The 24264-nt window shown below is 54.7% G+C and overlaps 1 protein-coding gene across 3 annotated transcripts in view; it reads left to right on the top strand.

Moving 5' to 3' along the window:
* Nucleotides 1-12304, top strand: part of LOC137434369 (uncharacterized) — a 39853-nt gene extending 27549 nt beyond the window's left edge. For 2 of the 3 annotated variants that reach the window (XM_068127286.2, XM_068127288.2), the window contains exons 3-4: nt 9213-9323; nt 9416-12304. In XM_068127286.2, coding sequence (XP_067983387.2) covers nt 9213-9323; nt 9416-9708 — 404 coding nt within the window. In that variant the 3' untranslated portion in view covers nt 9709-12304. Of the gene's footprint in view, nt 1-5459; nt 5984-9212; nt 9324-9415 lie in introns of those variants that run through there. The other variant, XM_068127287.2, reaches the window with a different exon arrangement.
* The last annotated feature ends 11960 nt before the right edge of the window (nt 12305-24264 follow it).

Raw genomic sequence — 24264 nt, 5'->3', positions numbered from 1 at the left:
CAGAGGGGAGAGCAGTATTCCATAGAGCTGCGGATGAAAGCCTTGTATGTGGTGAGGAGCTCAGGTGTGCCAAGGAAGGACTTCGCACGATGGAGGATGCCCAGTCGGCGACTGGCTTTGGAGGCCAGATTTGAAATGTGGTTTTACCAGGAAAGATCATGGCAAATAGTGAGACCCAAAAGCTTGAGTGACAGAACTTCTTGGAGAGGATTATTCAGAAAGTGGATGGGAGGGTTTTCCAGTCGGTCTTTTCGGAGAGACATCGTAAGAGTGTGAGATTTATCAGGATTGAAAGACATGTTCCATTTGTTTGCCCAGTCTGTGATTTTGTCCAGGTCTGCAGAGAGTGAGGAGGCTGCAGACTGCCGATCTGAGGGATGAGGAATGGAGTGACAGAGAGTAGAGTCGTCAGCAAAGAGATAGAGAGGATTTTCAAGAGAGTCAGAGAGATCATTGATGAAGACCAGAAAAAGCACAAGGCCCAGAACACTACCTTGGGGAACTCCAGCCTGAACAGGAAGAGGAGATGAGAGAAACCCATTCAGGGCCACATGTTGACTACAACCAGAGAGGAAGTCCGCCAGCCATGCGTGGAGATTTCCATGGATACCAAAGGAGGAGAGTTTGGTGAGCAGAGCAGGTTGCCAGACCGTATCGAAGGCACGTGAAATGTCAAGGGAGACAGCTCTAATTTCCTGTTTGGTGTTGAGGACCTCCATCCATTGTTGAGAAAGCAGAAGCAGCATGTCCAGAGTAGAGTGACCAGGTCTGAAACCAAATTGATGATCAGAGATCAAGCCATTGGAGAAGAGGAAAGATTTCATATCTGAAGCAATGATGGATTCCATGACTTTGCTGATAATTGGGAGAAGGCTGATTGGTCTGTAGTTGCTGGGATCTGTTTTTGCACCTTTTTTGTGCAAAGCGGTGATGTTGGCTGATTTCCAAGCAGATGGCAGATGACCTTGAGCAAAAGAGAGGGTGAAGAGAACAGAAAGAGGGAGTGAAAGAGCGGAAGAACATGCTTTTAGGACCCGTGGGCTGATGCCGTCAGGACCAGTTGCAGAATCAGAGTCGAGGGTTGACAGAAACTTTTCCACCTTGTCAGGAGGAAAGGACACAGAGTCCAGGAGCAGCTGAGTACGACTGGGTATGGTGGGTACAGAGAGGGATGGGTTTGGGACACAAGATTTAGAGGCAAACACATGACCAAACCATCTCAACCTGTTCCTCTTCACAGCATCAATCACAGGCTCTATTCCCATCATCTTTCGCAATTCATCATTTGTCTTCCTCTCTCTCAACGATACTCCACACATCCATCGAACCATTCGCATTTCCACCCTTTCCAACCTTCGTTGCTGCTTTACGTTCATTACCCATGTCTCGCTCCCATAAATCACAACACTTCTCACACATGCAGCATACACCTTTCCCTTCAGCTTCAATGACACTCCCCTCCTCATCAGCACGCCACTCAGTTCCCGAAACTTCTTCCATGCACATCTCACTCCAGCAACCGTTGCCGAGTCTGATCCACCTTCTCCATTCAGCATGTCTCCGAGGTAGCAAAATGTTTTCACACCTTCCAGTTTCACGCCGTCTCCAAGATCCAACTCAACATTTCCTCCATCTGCAGCTCCCTCTGTGCACACCTTACATTTGAATGTAGCTGCCACACTGGTTAATGACCCTCTCAGACCACTACATTTTTGATGAACCCATTCAGCGCACATTGTACATTGAATGGAGTTCACTCCGACACCCTTCCTGCACACAGCACAGGGCCACTTCCCAGTTCTTTCCACTTCACCACATGCTTTACCACTTGCCATCACCTTCGTCTTTCCGATATTCACCTTCAGACCTTTTGTCTCCATACATTCCTTCCACTTGTTCATCTTTTCCTTCAGTCCATCCATACTTTCCGCAATCAACACCAGATCATCTGCATACAACAACTCCCAAGGTAAACCCTCCTTTACGTTCTGAGCCAGCACCTCCATCACAGCTACAAATAGTAGTGGACTTAGTACCGACCCCTGATGCACTCCCACCTTCACCTCAAACTCACCAATTTTCCCGTCCTTCGTCCTTACAGCTGTGCGCGCTCTTTTGTACATTGCCATCACTACTCTGATCAACCATTCCTCCACCCCTAACTTCCTCAATGCCCATGTCAATACTTTGCGTGGAACCCTATCGAATGCTTTCTCCAGATCAACAAACCCAAGAAACAACTTCTTCCTCTTCTCCATGTACTTCTCCTGCAACTGCCTCAGAATAAAAAGCGCGTCTGTCGTTCCTCTTCCTGGCATAAATCCAAACTGCATTTCGTCGATCTTCACTTTCTTCCTTATCCTCCTCTCCAACACCCTTTCCAATACCTTCATGCCATGCTCCAATAACTTTTTCGCTCGGTACGAGCCACACTCCAGAGGGTCACCTTTCCCCTTGTATAGAGGGACGAGGGTACTCGGTTCCCAATCCACTGGAATGCGGCCTTCTTTCACCACCAGATTACAGATCTCTGTCATTCTCTTCACACCCCAACTTCCTGCTGCCTTCAACATGTCTCCCACAACTCCCGTCGGCTCTCCCACTTTTCTACTCTTCATTGCTTTTATCGCTTCCTCAACTTCCTTCTCAGTTATCTTCTCTGCCGGTCCTAAAACTGGGTTACTCTCTATGTTGCCATCCCATTCATTCTCTGTGTTCAACAGCATTTCCATATATCTTTTCCATCTTCCTTTATTCCATCTGGGTCCACAACGATTTGTCCCACTTCATCCTTCAAGCAACCCACCCCCATCACATCACACCTCTCTTTCGCTATCTGCTTTGCAATCCTGAATACTGCTCTCTGACCCTCTTCCAAATCCAAGCGTTCTCCGAACATTTTCCTACATGCCTCCTGCGCCTTTGCTTCCTCTTTCTTTGCAGCCTTCTTGGCTGCCTTATAACCTTCATGCTCTGCTGTTTCTGCTCCCGTACCCTTTGCCTTCTGCCATTCCTTGAACTTCTTCCTCCTCTCGTCAATCCTCTTTCCAACTTCATCATCCCACCCCCATGTTTCCGAGTGCCTCGGTGGTCCTTTTGCCCATCCACATACCTCACCAACGGCTCCCAACAGACTATATATCTTTCATTGACATCCAACCACTTTCAAGCTCAACCACATCATCCTCTACCGTACTCAGCCTCTCTTTTTATGCCTCCCTTACTGTCACCTCTTTCAACCTCCACACCTTCATTTTCGGTTGGTACTTCACCCGCCGAGCTCTCCTCGCACGTTTCACCCTTATGTAGCAGACAACCAAGTGGTGCTGTGAAACAGCCTCCTCCCCCGGGATCACCTTTGTGTCCCGGAGGTGCCCCCTATCTCGCCTAAGCACCATCAGGTAGTCAACGGTTGTCGTCGACCCACCTGACGTGTATGTAACAAGCTTATTATCCTCTTTCTGGAACTGAGTATTACAAATCAACAAATCAGCTCCATCAGCAAACTCCAAAATCCTTTCACCTTCTCCATTTCTCGCACCATATCCGTAACCCCCATGAACTCCCTCAAAACCATCCATACTCCTTCCCACATGTCCATTTAGGTCTCATCCTACCACAACAACTTCCTCATCTTTCACGTTTTCCATCAGCTTCTATATCGCACACCAGAACTTGTCCTTCTCTTCATCGCTCCGACCAACCTGCGGAGCATATCCCGAGATGACGTTCACCAAGAGCTTTTCAATCATCATTTTCACCATCATCAACCTATCACTCACTCGAGTCACACTCACCACACTGTCTACAAACTCCTCAGAAAACAGGACACCAACACCATTCACGCCGTCCAGGCACCCTTGCCACACAAACTTGTATTTCTGTCCCTGCCTACCCTTCACCATTCTCACACCACTTCCCTTCCATCTCGTCTCTTGCACACAACATATGTCCACTCTTCTTCTGACCAATACTTCCACCACTTCTCCTGATCTCCCTGTCATTGTCCCTACATTCCATGTCCCAAACCTCAGAAACCGATCTCCACTTCGGGCTGTACCCTGCCCAATGCCCATATGTATTTGTAATTGTCATGGTTCTCTTTTTGAGGCAATGTTTTTATGGCCGGATGCCCTTCCTGACGCCAACCCTCTTAGTCGTCTCTTCCGACACGCAGGGTTACGGTGTACCTATTCTAATCCAGGGTACACACTGGGAAACGTTTAAAACACGGAAATTCTGGCGGGGGGGGGGGGGGCATCACGGCATCACGGCTGCTGGGGCCCCGTCAGCACCGCACCAAGTTCGGCCCGGTCAGCACCACACCACGTTGGCCCGGTCAGCACCACACCACGTAGGCCCGGTCAGCACCACACCACATCGGCCCGGTCAGCACCACACCACGTCGGCCCGGTCAGCACCACACCACGTCGGCCCGGTCAGCACCACACCATGTCGGCCCGGTCAGCACCACACCACGTCAGCCCGGTCAGCACCACACCACGGTGGCCCGGGCAGCACCACACCACGGTGGCCCGGGCAGCACCACACCATGGTGGCCCGGGCAGCACCACACCACGGTGGCCCGGTCAGCACCACACCACGGCGGCCCGGTCAGCACCACACCACGGCGGCCCGGTCAGCACCACAACACGTCGGCCCGGTCAGCACCAGACCACGTCGGCCCTGTCAGCACCACACCAAGTCAGCCCGGTCAGCACTACACCACGGCGGCCCGGTCAGCACCACACCACGTTGGCCCGGTCAGCACCACACCACGTTTGCCCGGTCAGCACCACACCACGGCGGCCCGGTCAGCACCACAACACGTCGGCCCGGTCAGCACCAGACCACGTCGGCCCTGTCAGCACCACACCAAGTCAGCCCGGTCAGCACCACACCACGTTGGCCCGGTCAGCACCACACCACATCGGCCCGGTCAGCACCACACCACGTCGGCCCGGTCAGCACCACACCACGTCGGCCCGGTCAGCACCACACCACGTCGGCTCGGTCAGCACCACACCACGTCAGCCCGGTCAGCACCACACCACGGTGGCCCGGGCAGCACCACACCACGGTGGCCCGGTCAGCACCACACCACGGTGGCCCGGGCAGCACCACACCACGGTGGCCCGGTCAGCACCAGACCACGTCGGCCCTGTCAGCACCACACCAAGTCAGCCCGGTCAGCACTACACCACGGCGGCCCGGTCAGCACCACACCACGTTGGCCCGGTCAGCACCACACCACGTTTGCCCGGTCAGCACCACACCTCGTTTGCCTGGTCAGCACCACACCATGTCGGCCCGGTCAGCACCACACCACGTTGGCCCGGTCAGCACCACACCACGTCGGCCCGGTCAGCACCACACCACGTCAGCCCGGTCAGCACCACACCACGGCGGCCTGGGCAGCACCACACCACGGCGGCCCAGTCAGCACCACACCACGTCGGCCCGGTCAGCACCACACCATGTCGGCCCTGTCAGCACCACACCAAGTCAGCCCGGTCAGCACTACACCACGGCGGCCCGGTCAGCACCACACCACATCGGCCCGGTCAGCACCACACCGCGTTTGCCCGGTCAGCAACACACCACGTCGGCCCGGTCGGCCCAGAGCCTGGCGCGAAGTGCAAGGACATCAGCACGTCCAGTGCCAGTCACAGTCGTCATCCGAAAACAGCTCCGGTTGGTGCGAACCACTCGGTCAATGGCGCGAACCAGGTTCCGACACGCCCTTGCTCGCTCGGCCCCGACGAAGGCCTCGCTGGGTGTTCTCCAAACAGGGGCAGAATCGCCCAAGCCGCGCTGGATTTCGGCAGTGGAAGCCTTGCTCGCTCGGCCCCGATGGAGGCCTCGTTGGGTGTTCTCCAAACAGGGGCAAAATCGCGCAAGCCACGCTGGATTTCGGTGGCGGAAAGCAGCCACGAAGCGACGATATTCGGTCGGGCTGTAATGCGAACACCACGGCGGCCCGGTCAGCACCGCACCCTTGGAAAGGACTTAGATATATAAGCAAGCCTCCTTGCTCGAGCGGACCGGAAGCGGAGATCTCCTTTCATTCGATCTAACCTTACAGAACTGCGGAATGTACGACAGGATATTTGGCACAAAATTCCTGTAATTGTGCTTCAGTCGTATACAGGATACATTAGTAAAAGAGCGATCACACTCAAGAAGGCAAAGGACAGACACACAAAATATTGACTGATACTATGAAATGACACTGTTTTGTCATCACCTCCTTTCCCCTCCCGCCCCCCCCCCCCGCCCCCACTCCCTTTACCCGCACACGAAGTGAAAACCTGGGTTAATTAATCGGTTCCTGTCCGTCCGTCCATTTACAAACTTCATTTGTTTAAATTGAATGTTATATTTTGTTATAACACGAATCGGAACATGAAAAGGAAGACAAGTTTGCTGTTTTACAGAACTTTGTCTCTGAATTTGTCCCGATCACACATGTGCAGAGAGGAGTAAGATAATTTTTTTAGTCTGTCTGCCTGTCTGGCAGTCAAACAAAATTGTAAATTATTGTCAATCAATCAAAAATGGCGGTAAATTCCGCAATTAATTAATTTATACGACCTTTACAATCTTTATTTTATTTAAATTGAATATACTTGAACATTGGAGAACACAAATCGCCTTCTTTGCACTCCATTGACATAAATTTTAGCAGTACTTGGACATGTTAAATCGGGTGGTTTATAAGGGTGGTGTATAAGACTATAAGACTGCTTCAGTTGCGCTAAACTTCTGTATATATTTTTAAAGATCTTTTAAATTATTATTTTATTTAAACGAGTGCACCCACTCCCTATGGGGGGGGGGGGGGGGGAGCAGGAAGGGTCATTCCTCTCTGGGATATTTAGATTACTGTAGATCTAGGGTCGGGCATTAAGAGCATCGGGGGTGTGTTCGTTTACCAAGTTTCTTGTGGAGTGCTCGCCAAGGGATTTAAGCATTCAATCAAGCACTCCATTCAAAACCGTTAAAGAATAGCTGGCTTGGCAAGCGCTAGATAGCTGCTTAGAACTGAACACACCCCGGGTTTTCTCCCTTTCAGTTTCGTGTTAAACAGCATTAGCGTCTGTTTAAAAAGGTAATCAAACGTGTTTGTGGTTTATAATATTTTTACTTCGGGTAGGGGCCGTTGCTCCCAGGAAACACCAAGCTAAGGTATTTAAAAACATTAACACGGTGTTTGTTTGACGAGGGAAGGAGGTTGCCGGAGGTTGCCGAATAAGACGATAACCTTTCAAATTTGATTTTCTCATCACAAAATTTTTTATGTACTTAGAGGAAAACCAAAGATAGGTTAAGAATCAGCGTCACAAGAGCTTTAATTATATCTGATGAAAATGACTTGTTTGCAAGTGTAATTTGATGAATTTACCCTAATGTCTGAATATTATTGGATTAATCCAAACTTTTGCACAGCACTGTAGATTATATGGAAATATAAATAACTAAAGCGGCACCCGGTAGAGCGCATATCTCCGCCAGGCTGAGCAGTCGACTTTTTGTATCCCACTGATAGGCCGGATCTGCATACTGAGCTGAACCTTATTATATGTTGAAGGCTCCAAGCATGGACTATATAGTCCTCATCGAGGCTAGGCCTTAAATAAAAGAGCTGCATTGATAGAAAATTGAAGAAAGAGTGAATAGTCTAAGAGCTAAGTCTAAGAATAGTAAAAGAGTGAAAAAAAAAAAAAAAAAAAAAAAAAATAGTCTAAGAGCTTTTACGAAAGTACAAATTTGTTTTTTGAAAGGGGGAAAGTCGTAAGTGTTTGTTAATACATGAGAAGGTAAAGAGTTCCAGAATTTGGCAGTGGCGGGGAAAAACAAACATCATAACCGCCCAACCTTGAGTTGCCAATGGCCACACAATAATCTTGTTCGTGTCACCTAACCAACTCATCCACCAAGTTTTGTCATAACCCGTCCACACCTTTTTGAAATATCGTGGTATATATCGTTATTGGACCCATCTCTCAATGGTGAAGAATCATCTAGGAAATAATAATAAAAACATCGTATCTGAATTCGGATCTTCACCAAAATCAAAATCTAATCATTTCGTCCTTGTCACATACCCAATCTCTCCACCAAATTTCGTCCAAATCCGTCCACAACATTTTGAGATATTCTGTCCACAGACAGACAGACAAACAGACAGGGGTGAAAACATACGGTAACGGCCGTCTCGCACTGACGCGCAGCAGATGGGCTGGTAATGCCTATTTGTACTTATTGTGACTTTGCCCGTTGTCATTTTGACACAATTATTTTTTAGTCTTCTCTATATTCTCATAAATATGGTTTGCTGAATATTTTATGACAAAAGCTCAAATGGTAAAAAAGAAAAGAAAAAAAAGACAAACACATAAGCAATTGCAAAACCCAGTCTCCCGCTGCATGGGCGGATGGGCTGGTGAGTAGTTCTCAATCTGGTGTTAATGATGAACGATTTTGCTTTTTTAATCTGACTGTTATGGAACAAACCCAGATTGACGACTCAATGGCAATTACATTGCCCACTGAACTCTCCTCCCATACAAATTTTTCTTTCCTCTATTGTTTGCATCATTTAAACTTTGCTCTTCAATAAGCTTTGTACTTTCTTTTCCTGTGTCATTGGGTAATGATTTATGTCTGATAATCCAGGTCTCCTAAAGCATATGTATCCACACACTTTTTGAAGAAAGAAAAAAACGGGGGGCTATCGTAATCGGCTCCTCCGTTTGTCTGTCTGTCCGTCACGCTATGTCCTCCTAAACTGTTGGGCAGAAATTAACCTAACTTGGTAGTTATGATCACCACATGGTACGAAGGTGCAAGAGCAAGGTCAATAGGTGGAATACCAAAATAAGGCAATTACGGGCACATCTTAAATGAAACTTTGTACGGTATCTGCAATAAAGATTGGAGGGGGGGGGGGGCATTTAATATTTAAAAAAACATTGGATTTGACTGCCAGTTCATGCCCCAGAGGGAACCTGGGGTCAAAGGGGTTAAAACATGTTTAACTCAAAATTTTACATTTGGGTAATTGCTGATGGAACTTTTCGCCATCTTTCAACTTTGCTTTATGTGGGAAACGTGGGGATTTGCGTTGGCATGCCATAGACTTCGCTCTAATTTGACTTAGGTATGATCCTATATTCACAAAACTTTGGCTTATTGATGTGTTTCTTCAGACAGTGTGAATGTTGTGAAAGAGGAGCCATGTTTGGAGGATCCAAATAATGTCGAGGAAATACCTTCCGATGGTGGCAGATTTGTGAAAATGGAGAATCCAACATCTGGAGGTTTGTATTATGAAAAAACATTTTTAAAGAAAATGTTATAGTACTTGTACATGCGTCATTTGATAACCCACTGCATTATTTTTCCTTTCCAGGTTTTCTTCAACAAATGAGCTTGATGAGTGTGAGGAAAATGGAGAAAAACGAGCTCCGTGCAGTGACAAAGTTTTTCCATTTAAAGAAACTCAGCGCAAAGGAAATTCTCACTGAAATCATGGCAGTTTTGGGGAACGGGGCCGTAACACTCGGCATGGTTAAGAACTGGATCGCAGAGTTTCAGAGTGACCAAGACAACACAGATACTGAATCAAGACCAGAATTGCCATCATTATCCATCATCGATAATCATATCGGCCAAACTGAATCGATGGTTTACGCCCATCGGTGACTTTTCCACGCGTAACTGATTTTAAGGAAAAAATTTAACTTGGACTATATAGAAGGACAATCGCCAAAACTAAACCCCCCAGGTCATGTTTTTACCCTTAAGCAGAATTCAGAAATCGTATTATTGCGCATGTCAATAATTTGAATTGTGGACTTGAATGCTTTCTTTTTGCTGCCATTCCCCTTATTTTGCCTTTGCCACTTTTGACTACTCATCTTTCCTTTACTGAAGACATCGCTTGGAAAAAACAATAATCCTCAATTTCAGTTGGACTTTGTTTGGAAGCAAGAGGGATGCCTTTTTAATTGCTTTAAGAAACTTTTAATGCTCTGGCCCAAATGTGCTCTCACATCTGGTCCAATGCAAATTTACAATATGCTCAGAGGATTGCTACATCCGGTTTTCCTCTTTGTAAAGCACTTTAAAAACCCTCCATATGTCGAATATTCATTGAAGGGAACAAAACTGTTAACAGAGTGGAAGCTCCCATTGAACATTTAGCTTTTATTTTGCAGATATCTATTCATCATGACATTATCTCAACCTGATGAGATCATGACTGTGATTGGCTGAATTGTTTTGCATGGCAACCATCTCATAACTTGGCTTGATTGTATGCGGTATTTCAAAAACCGTTGAACATTTAGCTTTCATATTGCAGATATCTCTTGCTCGTGACATTATCTCAAACTGATTAGATCACGGCTAGGAGTGACTGAATGGTGTTGCCATGACAACCATCTCTGTCACTTGGCGTGTGTACGTGATATTTTAAAAATCATTCAAGATTTAGATTTCATATTGCAGATATCTATTCCTCAACCACGCAAAAGGTGGGGGACCTAGAGTATCAGCTCATTGTTAGTCCACTACCAGTTTCGCCAGAGGGGACTGTAGGTTTGCTCCTGTATGTCTGGCCATCTGTCCGTCTGTCCCACCTGTGATTTTTCAGACTTTTCCCCATTACCCTTTAACATATTGTCATGTGTTTGCCCTGCAGTGAACACCGCAGGCGACACGGATGACCAAACGACCTTAACACTCCGAGGCGTTCAATCCAATGATGACGGTATTCTTTACATGCGAGTGAAAGGAGGATGACGAACTTACCTGGACGGCTTCACCCGACGTCTTCACACCTGGATAATCAATCAACTCAAACCGACACAGAATTAAAATGTACAAATAAACAGGTTTAATGAAAATAAATGCCAGCAAACAGTAAAATGCGCGATAAGACTAATATCCAAAATGGGACGTCCCCACACAGACCCGAATACAGACAAAGGGAAATATAAAATAACGAAAATAAATGCGTTATTTTGGTGGGCACTTAGCTCCGAGCTGTTCTTCAACCTCGTCAGGAATCGTCCCGGATCGTCACAGGCCTCTGCCTAACCGCAGGCTGCACTGCCCGTGGGTGGGAACTAGGCCTCGCTGCGCATTCGCTCACTCCTGGCTCCAAGTGCTAAGGGAACAGGCCAAGCCCGCTCGGTCACTCCAGCCGTGCTCGACCTCACAATCTCGTTCACAAACACGACATGCCATGGAAAAGAAAATTCGGCCGTGCCTTCAATCCGAACCCCGTGCAAACAGAGCACTACGAAATGTTCACGTGACCGGAACTTGACCGTTCACCACCAAAGCCAGAAGATGCGAGGAAGTCAAGAGCCTCGACCATTCGCTATCAAAGTCCGGACCCAAGAGATAAAATGTCCGCCCTCCCACTCCTTTGTACTCAAGGCTCTGACGTCATCCATCCCGACGCAACCAATCCAATACCACTCCACCAGTCTGTCTTTATGTGTGTGTGTGTGTGTGTGTGTGTGTGTGTGTGTGTGTGTGTGTGTGTGTGTGTGTGTGTCCATGTGTGTTTTTGTGTGGTAAAATGGGCGTATCTTTTATTAATAAAGATAAAAAGGTACGTATTTCATTTATCACTCATTTTAGGGGAACTCAAATGGTTCGTGTCATATTAAAACTTGATGTGATAGTAGATCTGGTGATGACGTCATGGCTGACACATATTTGCAAAGCTCCAGCACCTCAAAATTTGTCACTACAGCACTGGAGCTTACACGATCGAGCAGTGTCTGTAGGTAAGTGAGTGAGTGAGTCCGTAAACACTTCAGTCATTATCACTTGAACGAAACACAATTTTCATGAAACTTGGACATAAACTTCATATCTGATTCCGAATGAAGGTGTATTGATCGCATCAAAATCTGCACTCATTCGAGGAGTCAAGTCTACGGGGGATTGGGGAGGGGATGCGGCAAGGTGACGGAGGGTTTGAAAATAGGTATTTCCTCTCTTCTCCAAAACTCCACACACAATTTAAACGAAACTTGACTACAACCTTCATCACCTGTGATGTACCAAATTTGTTCACGGTGTGGCGGGCACAAGGGGTAATAATTCCGCGCACCAGTGGGTGGCGCGAGCGTCCAGGCGGGGAACTAAAATGCATGCCCCGCCTTTCGGCCGATCGGCCACGCCCGGGGGCAAGGTGTGGCCTCGGGACATATATGCGGGCTCTAAGTTCGAGCCCGCCCAGTGCTGATATGTGAGCTCTTAATAAAGACTCTTGTTTGTATCCACGCGTTGTGGCCTACCTCTCTGGCAATCGAGTCGTGTGTGCACAGCACCACACTGGTGACCCCGATTGGTTCAGCCGTTGCTGACCCCCGAACGCGCCATGGCTACCAACGCCGTCGCAATCAAACTCCCGGAGTTTTGGGAAGCGCAAGCCGACGTTTGGTTTGTGCAAGCCGAAGCTCAGTTCCAACTCCGGGGCATCACGGCGGACGAGACCCGGTACTACCACGTGGTTGCTGCCCTCGGGCCCGGCACTGCCACCCGCGTCGTGTCCATCCTTCGGCCCCCGCCGGGTGACCACAAGTACGAGGCGCTCAAACGTCTCCTCCTCACCACGTTCGGGCTCGCGGAGGTCGAACGTGCCGACCGCCTCCTGGACCTTCCCGCCCTCGGCGACACACGACCATCCGTCCGGATGGATTTCATGCTGTCCCTGCTTGGAGACCAGCGCCCAGATTTCTTGTTCCGCGCACTTTTCCTCCGCCAGCTACCGATACAGGTGCGCCTCACGCTGGCCGGTTCCAAAATCACGGAACCCCACGCCTTGGCCGGAGAGGCCGACAGGTTTTTCGCGGCCTGCGACACGCGGTCGGTTTACGGTGCTGCCGTAGTGGATCCCGGTGCAGAGGCTACAGCGCCCCCGGCTTCCCTCGTGGCCGCTGCTGCGCCCCACCCACTACCGCCGCCGCCACCACCACCGCCGCCGGCACGGCCGATGCGGCTGCCACCGCCGCAAACCTGGTGCTACTACCATGCCAGGTTCGGCCGCAAGGCTAAAACATGCCGCCCGCCGTGTTCTTTTGACGGGTCGGGAAACGACCGGGCCGGCGCTCACTTGCGGCCCTCAGCGTCGGCCATTCCGGCAGCCTCCTGTTCATCACGGACACCTTGTCCGGGCGCCGTTTTCTTTGCGACACGGGAGTGCAGGTAAGCGTCCTCCCTGCCTCCGCGTCCGACAAGCAAGCCGCGGGCCGGGGCCCCGCTTTGCTTGCCGCCAACAGTACACCCATCCGCACATTCAGGAAGCGTTGCCTCTCACTGCGGTTCGGAGGGCAGCGCTTTCAATGGTCGTTCATCACCGCCAGCATGCCAATGGCCCTGCTCGGCGCGGACTTCCTATGTGCGCATGGGCTGTTGGTCGACGTTGAGCGCAGACGTCTCGTCCAGGCCGAAACCTTCAGCTCGCTCGCTTGTTCGCTGAGCGGCTCGTTGAGCAGCTCGCTGAGCGGCTCACCGAGCGGCTTGCCAAGCGGCTTGCTAAAAGGTTCCGTCCCGGTGAGGTTAGTCTGCACGCTTCCGGCAGCGGACGAGTTTACCCGCCTCCTCGCCAGTTTCCCGGCCCTCACGCGGCCCACCTTCTCAGCGGTGGCCGTCCAACACGGGGTGGAGCACCATATCCCCACGGTCGGGCCGCCGGTCTACGCCCGGGCACACCGACTCGACCCCACGAAGCTCGCCATGGTGAAAGCGGCGTTCGCCACGCTGAAATGGCTGGGTATCGTACGGCGCTCCAACAGCACTTGGGCCTCTCCTCTGCACATTGTGCCGAAGCCCGGCGGCGGATGGCGGCCGTGCGGTGACTACCGCCGGCTCAATGATGCCACCACCCCCAACCGCTACCCGGTCCTGCATATCCAGGACTTTTCCGCCCGGTTGGCAAACACGACCGTGTTCTCCAAGGTGGACCTCATCCGGGGCTACCACCAGGTCCCCGTACAACCGGACGATGTCGCAAAGACGGCCGTCATCACCCCTTTCGGCCTCTTTGAGTTCCTGCGGATGCCTTTCGGGTTGAAGAATGCGGCCCAGGCGTTCCAACGGCTCATGGACAGCGTCTTGTGCAACTTACCTTTCATCTACGTCTACCTGGACGACATCCTAGTCGCGAGCGCGTCCCGGGAGGAGCACCTGTTCCACCTCTGCACGCTTTTCGAACGCCTGGGCCAGCATGGCCTGATCATCAACCCCGCAAAGTGCCGTTTCGGCGTCGCCGCCATCGACTTCTTGGGGCACCGCATCACCAGGCACGGGGCCGTCCCTTTACTGGCCAAGGTGGAGGCGGTCAGGGGTTTCCCGCGCCCCCGCACGATCAAGGGGCTCCAGGAATTCTTGGGCATTGTAAATTTTTACCACCGCTTCGTGCCCCACGTCGCGCAGCTCCTCCGCCCCCTGCACGAGGCCCTCCGGGGCAAGCCTGGCGCTTGCCCGCCCAGTGCTTACGTGCGAGGTGACATCGCCTGGTCGGAGCCGATGGCTGCGGCGTTTGCGGGCGCAAAGCTGGCCTTGGCCAACGCCACCATGCTGGCGCACCCGGCGCCCGATGCACCGATCGCCCTCATCACCGACGCGTCGGACTACGCGGTTGGTGCGGTGCACGAACAGTGGGTGAGTGGTGCTTGGCAGCCGCTGACGTTTTTTAGCCGGCAGCTCCGCCCGCACGAACGCCGGTACAGCACCTTCGACCGGGAGCTGCTCGGGCTCCACCTGGTGGTCCGACACATCCGCCATCTTCCCGAGGGCCGCCCGTTCACGGCCTTCGTCGATCACAAGCCCCTTATTTTCGTGATGGCCAAGTTCGCCGAGCCATGGTCGGCCCGGCAGCAACGTCACCTCTCTGCCGTGTCCGAGTACACGACGGACATCCGTCATGTCGCGGGTAAGGACAACCCGGTGGCGGATTGCCTTTCCCGGTCCGTCGCACACGCGGTCCACCTCGGGATCGACTATGCCCGGATGGCGGCGGACCAGACCGCCGACCCCGACGTCCAGGCCTTGCGGACTGCCGTCATGGGCCTCCGCGTCACCGAGGTGCCGTTCGACGTCGCGGGCACTGCCCTCTTGTGCGACGTCTCCCTCGGCCGGCCTCGCCCCATCGTGCCCGCTGGCTGGCAGCGCCCGGTTTTTGACGCCATCCACGGCCTGTCCTACCCGGGCACGAAGGCCTCCCAGAAGCTCGTCGTGGCGAAGTTCTTCTGGCATGGCCTCAGGAAGAACGTCTATGACTGGGCCAGGACGTGCCTCGCGTGCCAGCGCACGAAAGTCCACCGCCACACCCAAGCCCTGTTGGCCCCATTTACGGTGCCCGAACGTCGGTTCGACAATGTCCACGTCGACTTGGTGGGACCTCTGCCCCCCTCGCGGGGTTTCACCCACCTCCTCACCATGGTGGACCGCACCACCCGGTGGCCGGAGGCCGTGCCATTGGCGGCGATGGCTGCGGCTGACGTCGCGCAAGCCTTCATTGCCACGTGGGTTGCCCGGTTCGGCGCCCCCTCGGACATCTCGTCCGACCACGGCCCACAGTTCACCTCGGAGCTCTGGGGAGCAGTGGCGCAAGGGCTCGGCGTCAAGCTGCACCGCACCACGGCCTACCACCCCCAGGCCAACGGCCTGTGCGAGCGCTTCCATCGCTCAATGAAGGCCGCGCTCCGGGCCAGCCTCCGCGACGGCAGCTGGGCCGACAGGCTCCCCTGGGTCCTGCTGGGCCTCAGGACGGCGCCCAAGGACGACCTGCGCACGTCCTCGGCGGAGCTGGTCTTCGGACAACCACTGCGGGTACCTGGCGAATTTATCCCCGACTCCACGGCCCCTTGGTCGTGTGCGAGCGCAACAGCGCTCTGCCCTTCAGGAGACCGCCAGGAGGTTCGCCCCGGTGTCGACGGCACACCACGGTTGCCCGTCCTCCCACGTCACCCCGGAGCTTCGCACGGCGGAGTACATTTTTGTCCAGCACGACGCCCACCGGGCACCGCTGCGGCCCCCGTATGACGGGCCCTTCCGCGTGCTGGAGACCGGGGACAAGCATTTCACCGTGGACATCGGCGGTACTCCAGATCGTATCTCCGTGGACCGCCTCAAGCCGGCCCACCTCGACCTGGACCACCCCCCGCAAGCAGCTCTGCCTCCGCGTCGAGGCCGCCCCCTCGCGGGCAGACCCCCGGCACCCCCAGCCCCGCCGTCCCGCTACCCCCCAGCCCTGCACGCATCGCCAGAGGGCGTTTCACCCGGGTCTTCCGGCTTCCCCGCAAGCTCACGCTTCAGGTGCGCGGGAATTCTGGGGGGGCGCGTGTGGCGGACACATTGTCAGTGGGCAATAATTCCGCGCACCAGTGGGTGGCGCGAGCGTCCGGGCGTGGAAGCGCAGCTCGGGCCATGCCCGGAGCAGAGGCGCAGGGTGGAACGGAGATACATGCCCCGCCTTTCGGCCGACCGGCCATGCCCGGGGGCAAGGCGTGGCCTCGGGACATATATGCGGGTTCGATAGTCAAGCCCGCCCAGTGCTTACGTGCGAGCTGTTAATAAAGTGTTTCAGTTTGTACAACGCGTTGTGGCCTACCTTCTTTGCAAACGAATTGTGTGTGCACAGCACCACAATATCCTATATGCAGTACCTGCAGTAAGAGTCGTACTGCCGAGAAGAGGCCCACTCGGAAGTTCAAGAAGTAGTTGGTATTCTGAAGGAGAAGCCAAATATCATCGGCAAACGGGAGAGCCTTACGTGATAATTATTGCTGTGGATTCCTCGTCAAAAATTAAACGAGTGCTGCACTACATGTAGTAGTAGGTGATGATAGCTACATGAATAAACGGCAACCAACATTCTCTTGGTGTTGAACTCTACTCAACATGTATGAGTGCTATAATAGCAGTAGCTGCTGATAGATAGATCCATCTATGAGTGCTATAATAGCAGTAGCTGCTGTTATATAGATACATCTATGAGTGCTATAATAGCAGTAGCTGCTGATAGATAGATACATCTATGAGTGTTATAATAGCAGTAGCTGCTGATAGATAGATACATCTATGAGTGTTATAATAGCAGTAGCTGCTGATAGATAGATACATCTATGAGTGCTATAATAACAGTAGCTGCTGACAGATAGATACATCTATGAGTGCTATAATAGCAGTAGCTGCTGATAGATAGATACATCTATGAGTGCTATAATAGCAGTAGCTGCTGATAGATAGATACATCTATGAGTGCTATAATAGCAGTAACTGCTCATAGATAGATACATCTATGAGTGCTATAATAGCAGTAGCTGCTGATAGATAGATACATCTATGAGTGCTATAATAGAAGTAGCTGCTGTTATATAGATACATCTATGAGTGCTATAATAGCAGTAGCTGCTGATAGATAGATACATCTATGAGTGCTATAATAGAAGTAGCTGCTGTTATATAGATACATCTATGAGTGCTATAATAGCAGTAGCTGCTGTTATATAGATACATCTATGAGTGCTATCATAGCAGTAGCTGCTGATATATAGATACATCTATGAGTGCTATCATAGCAGTAGCTGCTGATATATAGATACATCTATGAGTGCTATAATAGCAGTAGCTGCTGACATATAGATACATCTATGAGTGCTATAATAGCAGTAGCTGCTAATAAATAGATACATCTATGAGTGCTATAATAGCAGTAGCTGCTGATATATAGATACATCTATGAGTGCTATAATAGCAGTAGCTGCTGATATATAGATACATCTATGAGTGCTATAATAGCAGTAGCTGCTGATAGATAGATACATCTATGAGTGCTATAATAGCAGTAGCTGCTGATATATAGATACATCTATGAGTGCTATAATAGTAGTAGCTCCTGATAGATAGATACATCTATGAGTGCTATAATAGCAGTAGCTGCTGATATATAGATACATCTATGAGTGCTATAATAGCAGTCGCTCCTGATAGATAGATACATCTATGAGTGCTATAATAGCAGTAGCTGCTGATATATAGATACATCTATGAGTGCTATAATAGCAGTAGCTCCTGATAGATAGATACATCTATGAGTGCTATAATAGCAGTAGCTGCTGATATATAGATACATCTATGAGTGCTATAATAACAGTAGCTGCTGATAGATAGATACATCTATGAGTGCTGCTGATAGATATATGTATAAATGCGAACCAGACATTCTTTTGATGTGGTTTATGTCCTCTTCCATGTCTGCCAAACTGCTCAATATGCATGTACCGGAACCATGAAGTTGTGGTGCTGTGCACACACGACTCGATTGCCAGAGAGGTAGGCCACAACGCGTGGATACAACAAGTGTCTTTATTAAGAGCTCGCACTTCAGCACTGGGCGGGCTCGAGCTTAGAGCCCGCATATATGTCCCGAGGCCACGCCTTGCCCCCGGGCGTGGCCGATCGGTCGAAAGGCGGGGCATGCATTTCAGTTCCCCGCCTGGACGCTTGCGCCACCCACTGGTGCGCGGAATTATTGTCCCTTGTCCCCACCACACGCGCCCCCCCAGAATTCCCGTGCACCTGAAGGGTGAGCTTGCGTGGAAGCCGGATGACCAGGCCGAAACGCCCCCTGGCGATGCGTGCAGGGCTGGGGGGTAGCGGGACGGCGGGGCTGGGGGGTGCCGGGGGTCTGACCGCCGGGGGGCGGCCTCGACGCGGAGGCAGAGCTGCTTGCGGGGGGTGGTCCAGATCGAGGTGGGCCGGCTTGAGGCGGACCACTGAGATACGATCCGGGGCACCGCCGATGTCGACGGTGAAATATTTGTCCCCGGTCTCCAGCACGCGGAAGGGCCTGTCGTACGGGGCCGTAGCGGTGCCCGGTGGGCATTGTGCCGGACGAAGACGTACTCCGCCGTGTGAAGCTCCGGGGTGACGTGGGAGGACGGGCAACCGTGGTGTGCCGTCGGCACCGGGGCGAACCTCCGGGCGGTCTCCTGCAGGGTGGAGCGCTTTTGCGCCGCGGACCAAGGAGCCGTGGAGTCGGGGATAAATTCGTCCGGTACCCGCAGTGGTTGCCCGAAGACCAGCTCCGCCGAGGACGCGCGCAGGTCGTCCTTGGGCGCCCTCCTGAGGCCCAGCAGGACCCAGGGGAGCCTGTCGGCCCAGCTGCCGTCGCAGAGGCTGGCCCGGAGCGCGGCATTCATCGAGCGATGAAAGCGCTTGCACAGGCCATTGGCCTGGGGGTGGTAGGCCGTGGTGCGGTGCAGTTTGATGCCGAGCCCTTGCGCCACCGTGCCCCAGAGCTCCGAGGTGAACTGGGGGCCGTGGTCGGACGAGATGTCCGAGGGGGCACCGAACCGGGCAATCCAAGTGGCGATGAAGGCTTGCGCCACATCAGCCGCAGACGTCGCCGCCAATGGCACGGCCTCCAGCCACCGTGTGGTGTGGTCCACCATGGTGAGGAGGTGGGTGAACCCCCGCGAGGGGGGCAGAGGTCCCACCAAGTCGCCGTGGACGTGGTCGAACTGACGCTCGGGCACCGCAAACGGGGCCAATGGGGCCTGGGTGTGGCGGTGGACCTTTGCGCGCTGGCACGCGAGGTACGTCCTGGCCCAGTCGCGGACATCCTTCCTGAGGCCATGCCAGACGAACTTCGCCGCGACGAGCTTCTGGGAGGCCTTCGTGCCCGGGTGGGACAGGCCGTGGATGGTGTCAAAATCCGGGCGCTGCCAGCCAGTGGGCACGATGGGGCGAGGCCGGCCGAGTGAGACGTCGCACAGGAGGGCCGCGCCCGCGACGTCGAACGGCACCTCGGTGACGCGGAGGCCCGTGATGGCGGTCCGCAAGGCCTGGACGCCGGGGTCGGCGGTCTGGTCCTCCGCCATCCGGGCATAGTCGATCCCGAGGTGGACCGCGTGCGCGATGGCCCGGGAAAGGCAATCCGCCACCGGGTTGTCTTTACCCGCGACGTGACGGATGTCCATCGTGTACTCGGACATGGCAGAGAGGTGACACTGCTGCCGTGCCGACCATGGATCGGCGACCTTGGCCATCGCGAACACAAGGGGCTTGTGGTCGACGAAAGCCGTGAACGGGCGGCCCTCGAGCAGATGGCGGAAGTGTCGGACCGCCAGGTGGAGCCCGAGCAGCTCGCAGTCGAAGGTGCTGTAGCGGCGTTCGTGCACGCGAAGCTGCCGGCTAAAAAATGCCAGTGGCTGCCAAGCACCACGCACCCACTGCTCGTGCACCGCGCCCACCGCGTAGTCTGACGCGTCGGTGGTGAGGGCGATCGGTGCATCGGGCGCCGGGTGCGCCAGCATGGTGGCGTTGGCCAGGGCCAGCTTTGCACCCGCAAACGCCGCGGCCATCGGCTCTGACCAGGCGATGCCACCTTTGCCCGGCTTGCCCCGGAGGGCCTCGTGCAGGGGGCGGAGGAGCTGAGCGACGTGGGGCACGAAGCGGTGGTAAAAATTTACCATGCCCAGGAACTCCTGGAGCCCCTTGACCGTGCGGGGGCACGGGAAATCCCTGACCGCCTCCACCTTAGCCGGTAAAGGGACGGCCCTGTGCCTGGTGATGCGGTGCCCCAATAAGTCAATGGCGGCGACACCGAAACGGCACTTTGCGGGGTTGATGATCAGGCCATTCTGGCCTAGGCGTTCGAAAAGCGTGCGGAGGTGGAGCAGGTGCTCCTCCTGGGACGCGCTCGCGACTCAGATGTCATCCAGGTAGGCATAGATGAAAGGTAAGTCACGCAAGACGCTGTTCATGAGCCGTTGGAATGCCTGGGCCGCATTCTTCAACCCAAAAGGCATTCGCAGGAACTCAAAGAGGCCGAAAGGGGTGATGACGGCGGTCTTTGGGACATCGTCCGGTTGTACGGGGACCTGGTGGTAGCCCCGGATGAGGTCCACCTTGGAGAACACGGTCGTGTTTGCCAACCGGGCAGAAAAGTCCTGGATATGCGGGACTCGGTAGCGGTCGGGGGTGGTGGCATCATTGAGCCGGCGGTAGTCACCGCACGGTCGCCATCCTCCGCCGGGCTTTGGCACAATGTGCAGAGGAGAGGCCCAAGTGCTGTTGGAGCGCCATACGATACCCAGCCGTTCCAGCGTGGCGAACTCCGCTTTCGCCACGGCGAGCTTCGTGGGGTCGAGTCGGCTTGCCCGGGCGTAGACCGGCGGCCCGACCGTGGGGATATGGTGCTCCACCCCGTGTTTGACAGCCACCGCTGAGAAGGTGGGCCGTGTGAGGGTCGGGAAACTGGTGAGGAGGCGGGTAAACTCGTCCGCTGCCGGAAGCGTGCAGACTAACCTCGCCGGGACGGAGCCTTTCAGCAAGCAGCTTGGCAAGCCGCTTGGTGAGCTGCTCAGCTAGCTGCTCAACGAGCCGCTCAGCGAGCTGCTCAACGAGCCGCTCAGCGAACAAGCGAGCAAGCTGAAGGTTTCAGCCTGGACGAGACGTCTGCGCTTAACGTCGACCAACAGCCCATGCGCACATAGGAAGTCCGCGCCGAGCAGGGCCATTGGCACGCTGGCGGTGACGAACGACCATTGAAAGCGCTGCGCTCTGAACCGCAGTGAGAGGCAACGCTTCCCGAATGTGCGGATGGGTGTACTGTTGGCTGCAAGCAAAGCGGGGCCCCGGCCCGCGGCTTGCTTGTCGGACGCGGAGGCAGGGAGGACACTTACCTGCGCTCCCGTGTCGCAAAGAAAACGGCGCCCAGACAAGGTGTCCGTGATGAACAGGAGGCTGCCGGAATGGCCGACGCTCAGGGCCGCAAGTGAGCGCCGGCCCGGTCGTTTCCCGACCCGTCAAAAGAACACGGCGGGCGGCACGTTCTAGCCTTGCAGCCGAACCTGGCATGGTAGTAGCACCAGTTTTGCGGCGGTGGCGGCCGCGTTGGCCGTGCAGGCGGTGGCGGCCGCGTCGGCCGTGCTGGCGGTGGTGGTGGTGGCGGCGACGGTAATGGGCGGGGCGCAGCAGCGGCCACGAGGGAAGCCGGGGGCGCTGTAGCCTCGGCACCGGGATCCACGATGGCAGCACCGTAAACCGACCGCGTGTCGCAGGCCGCGAAAAACTTGTCGGCCTCTCCGGCCAGGGCGCGGGGTTCCGTGATGTTGGAACCGGCCAGCGCGAGACGCACCTGTATCGGTAGCTGGCGGAGGAAAAGTGCGCGGAATAAGAAAACGGGCGCTGCTCCCCAAGCAGAGATAGCATGAAAACTCATTCCGGACGGAAGGTCCAGGAGGCGGTCGGCACGTTCGACCTCTGTGAGCCCGAACGTGGCGAGGAGACGTTTGAGCGCCTCGTACTTGTGGTCGCCCGGCGAGCGCCGAAGGATGGACACGACGCGGGCGGCCATGCCGGGCCCGAGGGCGTCGACCATGTGGTAGTACCGGGTCTCGTCCGCCGTGATGCCCCGGAGTTGGAATTGAGCTTCGGCTTGCACAAACCAAACGTCGGCTTGCGCTTCCGAAAACTCCGGGAGTTTGATTGCGACGGCGTTGGTAGCCATGGCGCGTTCGGGGGTCAGCAACGGCTGAACCAATCCGGGTCACCAGTGTGGTGCTGTGCACACACGACTCGATTGCCAGATAGGTAGGCCACAACGCGTCGATACAACAAGAGTCTTTATTAAGAGCTCGCACTTCAGCACTGGGCGGGCTCAAACTTAGAGCCCGCATATATGTCCCGAGGCCACGCCTTGCCCCCGGGCATGACCGATCGGTCGAAGGCGGGGCATGCATTTCAGTTCCCCACCTGGACGCTCGCGCCACCCACTGGTGCGCGGAATTATTGTCCCTTGTGCCCGCCACAAAGTGATATTTCGTGGCGAGGAATTCTAGTCAAATATGTATGAATGCTATGGCAATAGCTGCTGATAGATACATGTATGGCAACCGGACATTATACTTAAAAGCCGAAGTTTTGGTCTACCATTGTTATATGTATCAGTAAAGCGCGGTGCTACGAGCGCTCCTTGCTTACCAAGAAGGAAGCGGACAACGCGGGTAAAACAAAAGAGTCTTTATTGACAAGAGGTCACTGTAGCACTGCCGCGCTCCGGGCTGCGCACCCGGTGTATATCCTGAGGCCACGCCTACCCCTCGGCGTGGCCGCCGCCCACTTGGTGCGCAGAATGATGTCACCACACCAGTGGGCTTCCGTGACCGCCACACGCGCCCCCCCCCCCCAGAATTCCCGCGCACCTGGAGGGCCAGTTTGCGGGGCAAACGGATGACCCGGCCGAAGCGCCCTCTGGCGACCGGCGGCGTCCGGGGTGCAGGGACGCCAGCTGGGATGCCCCCGGCTGTACCCGGGATGGGTGCCGGACCGGGGGGCGGCGTGCCGGCGGTGCTGGGCGGTGCTGGGGGTCCGCCCGCAGGGGGGCGGCCCCGACGCGGGGGCCCAGCCACCGGCGGTGGGTGGTCCACGTCGAGGTGGGCCGGCTTGAGGCGGTCTATGGAGACCCGGTCAGGACTGCCGCCGATGTCCAGGGTGAAATGTTTCACTCCGGTCTCCAGCACGCGGAAAGGCCCGTCGTACGGGGGCCGCAGTGGTGTCCGGTGGGCGTCGTGCCGGACGAAGACGTACTCCACGGTGCGGAGCTCCGGGGCGACGTGTGTAGGAGGGCGCCCGTGGTGCGCCGTCGGCACCGGGGCGAACCTCTGGGCGGTCTGCTGCAGCGCGGAACGCTCCTGCGCCACGGACCATGGTGCCGTGGGGTCGGGGAGGAACTCGCCCGGCACCCGCAGCGGTTGTCCAAAAACCAACTCCGCCGCGGAGGCGCGTAGGTCGTCCTTCGGCGCCGTCCGGAGGCCCAGCAGGACCCAGGGGAGCCTGTCGACCCAACCGCCGTCACGGAGGGTGGCCCGGAGCGCGGCCTTCAAGGAGCGGTGGAAGCGCTCACACAGGCCATTGGCCTGGGGGTGGTAGGCCGTGGTTCGGTGCAGCTGGACCCCGAGCCCCCGCGCAACCGCCTCCCAGAGCTCCGAGGTGAACTGGGGGCCGCGGTCGGACGAGATGTCCAAGGGGGCGCCGAACCGGGCGACCCAGGTGGCGATGAACGCCTGTGCGACGTCCGCCGCCATCATCGCCGCCAAAGGCACGGCCTCCGGCGACCGGGTGGTGTGGTCCACCATGGTGATGACATGGGTGAAACCCCGCGAGGGGGGCAGAGGTCCCACCAGGTCCACGTGAACGTGGTCGAACCGACGTTCCGGCACCGTA

Source organism: Myxine glutinosa, chromosome 10, assembly GCF_964187855.1.
Source record: "Myxine glutinosa chromosome 10, kmMyxGlut1.1, whole genome shotgun sequence".
In the NCBI taxonomy this organism is placed as follows: Eukaryota; Metazoa; Chordata; class Myxini; order Myxiniformes; family Myxinidae; genus Myxine; species Myxine glutinosa.
This window is presented reverse-complemented; position numbering and strand designations above follow the sequence as displayed.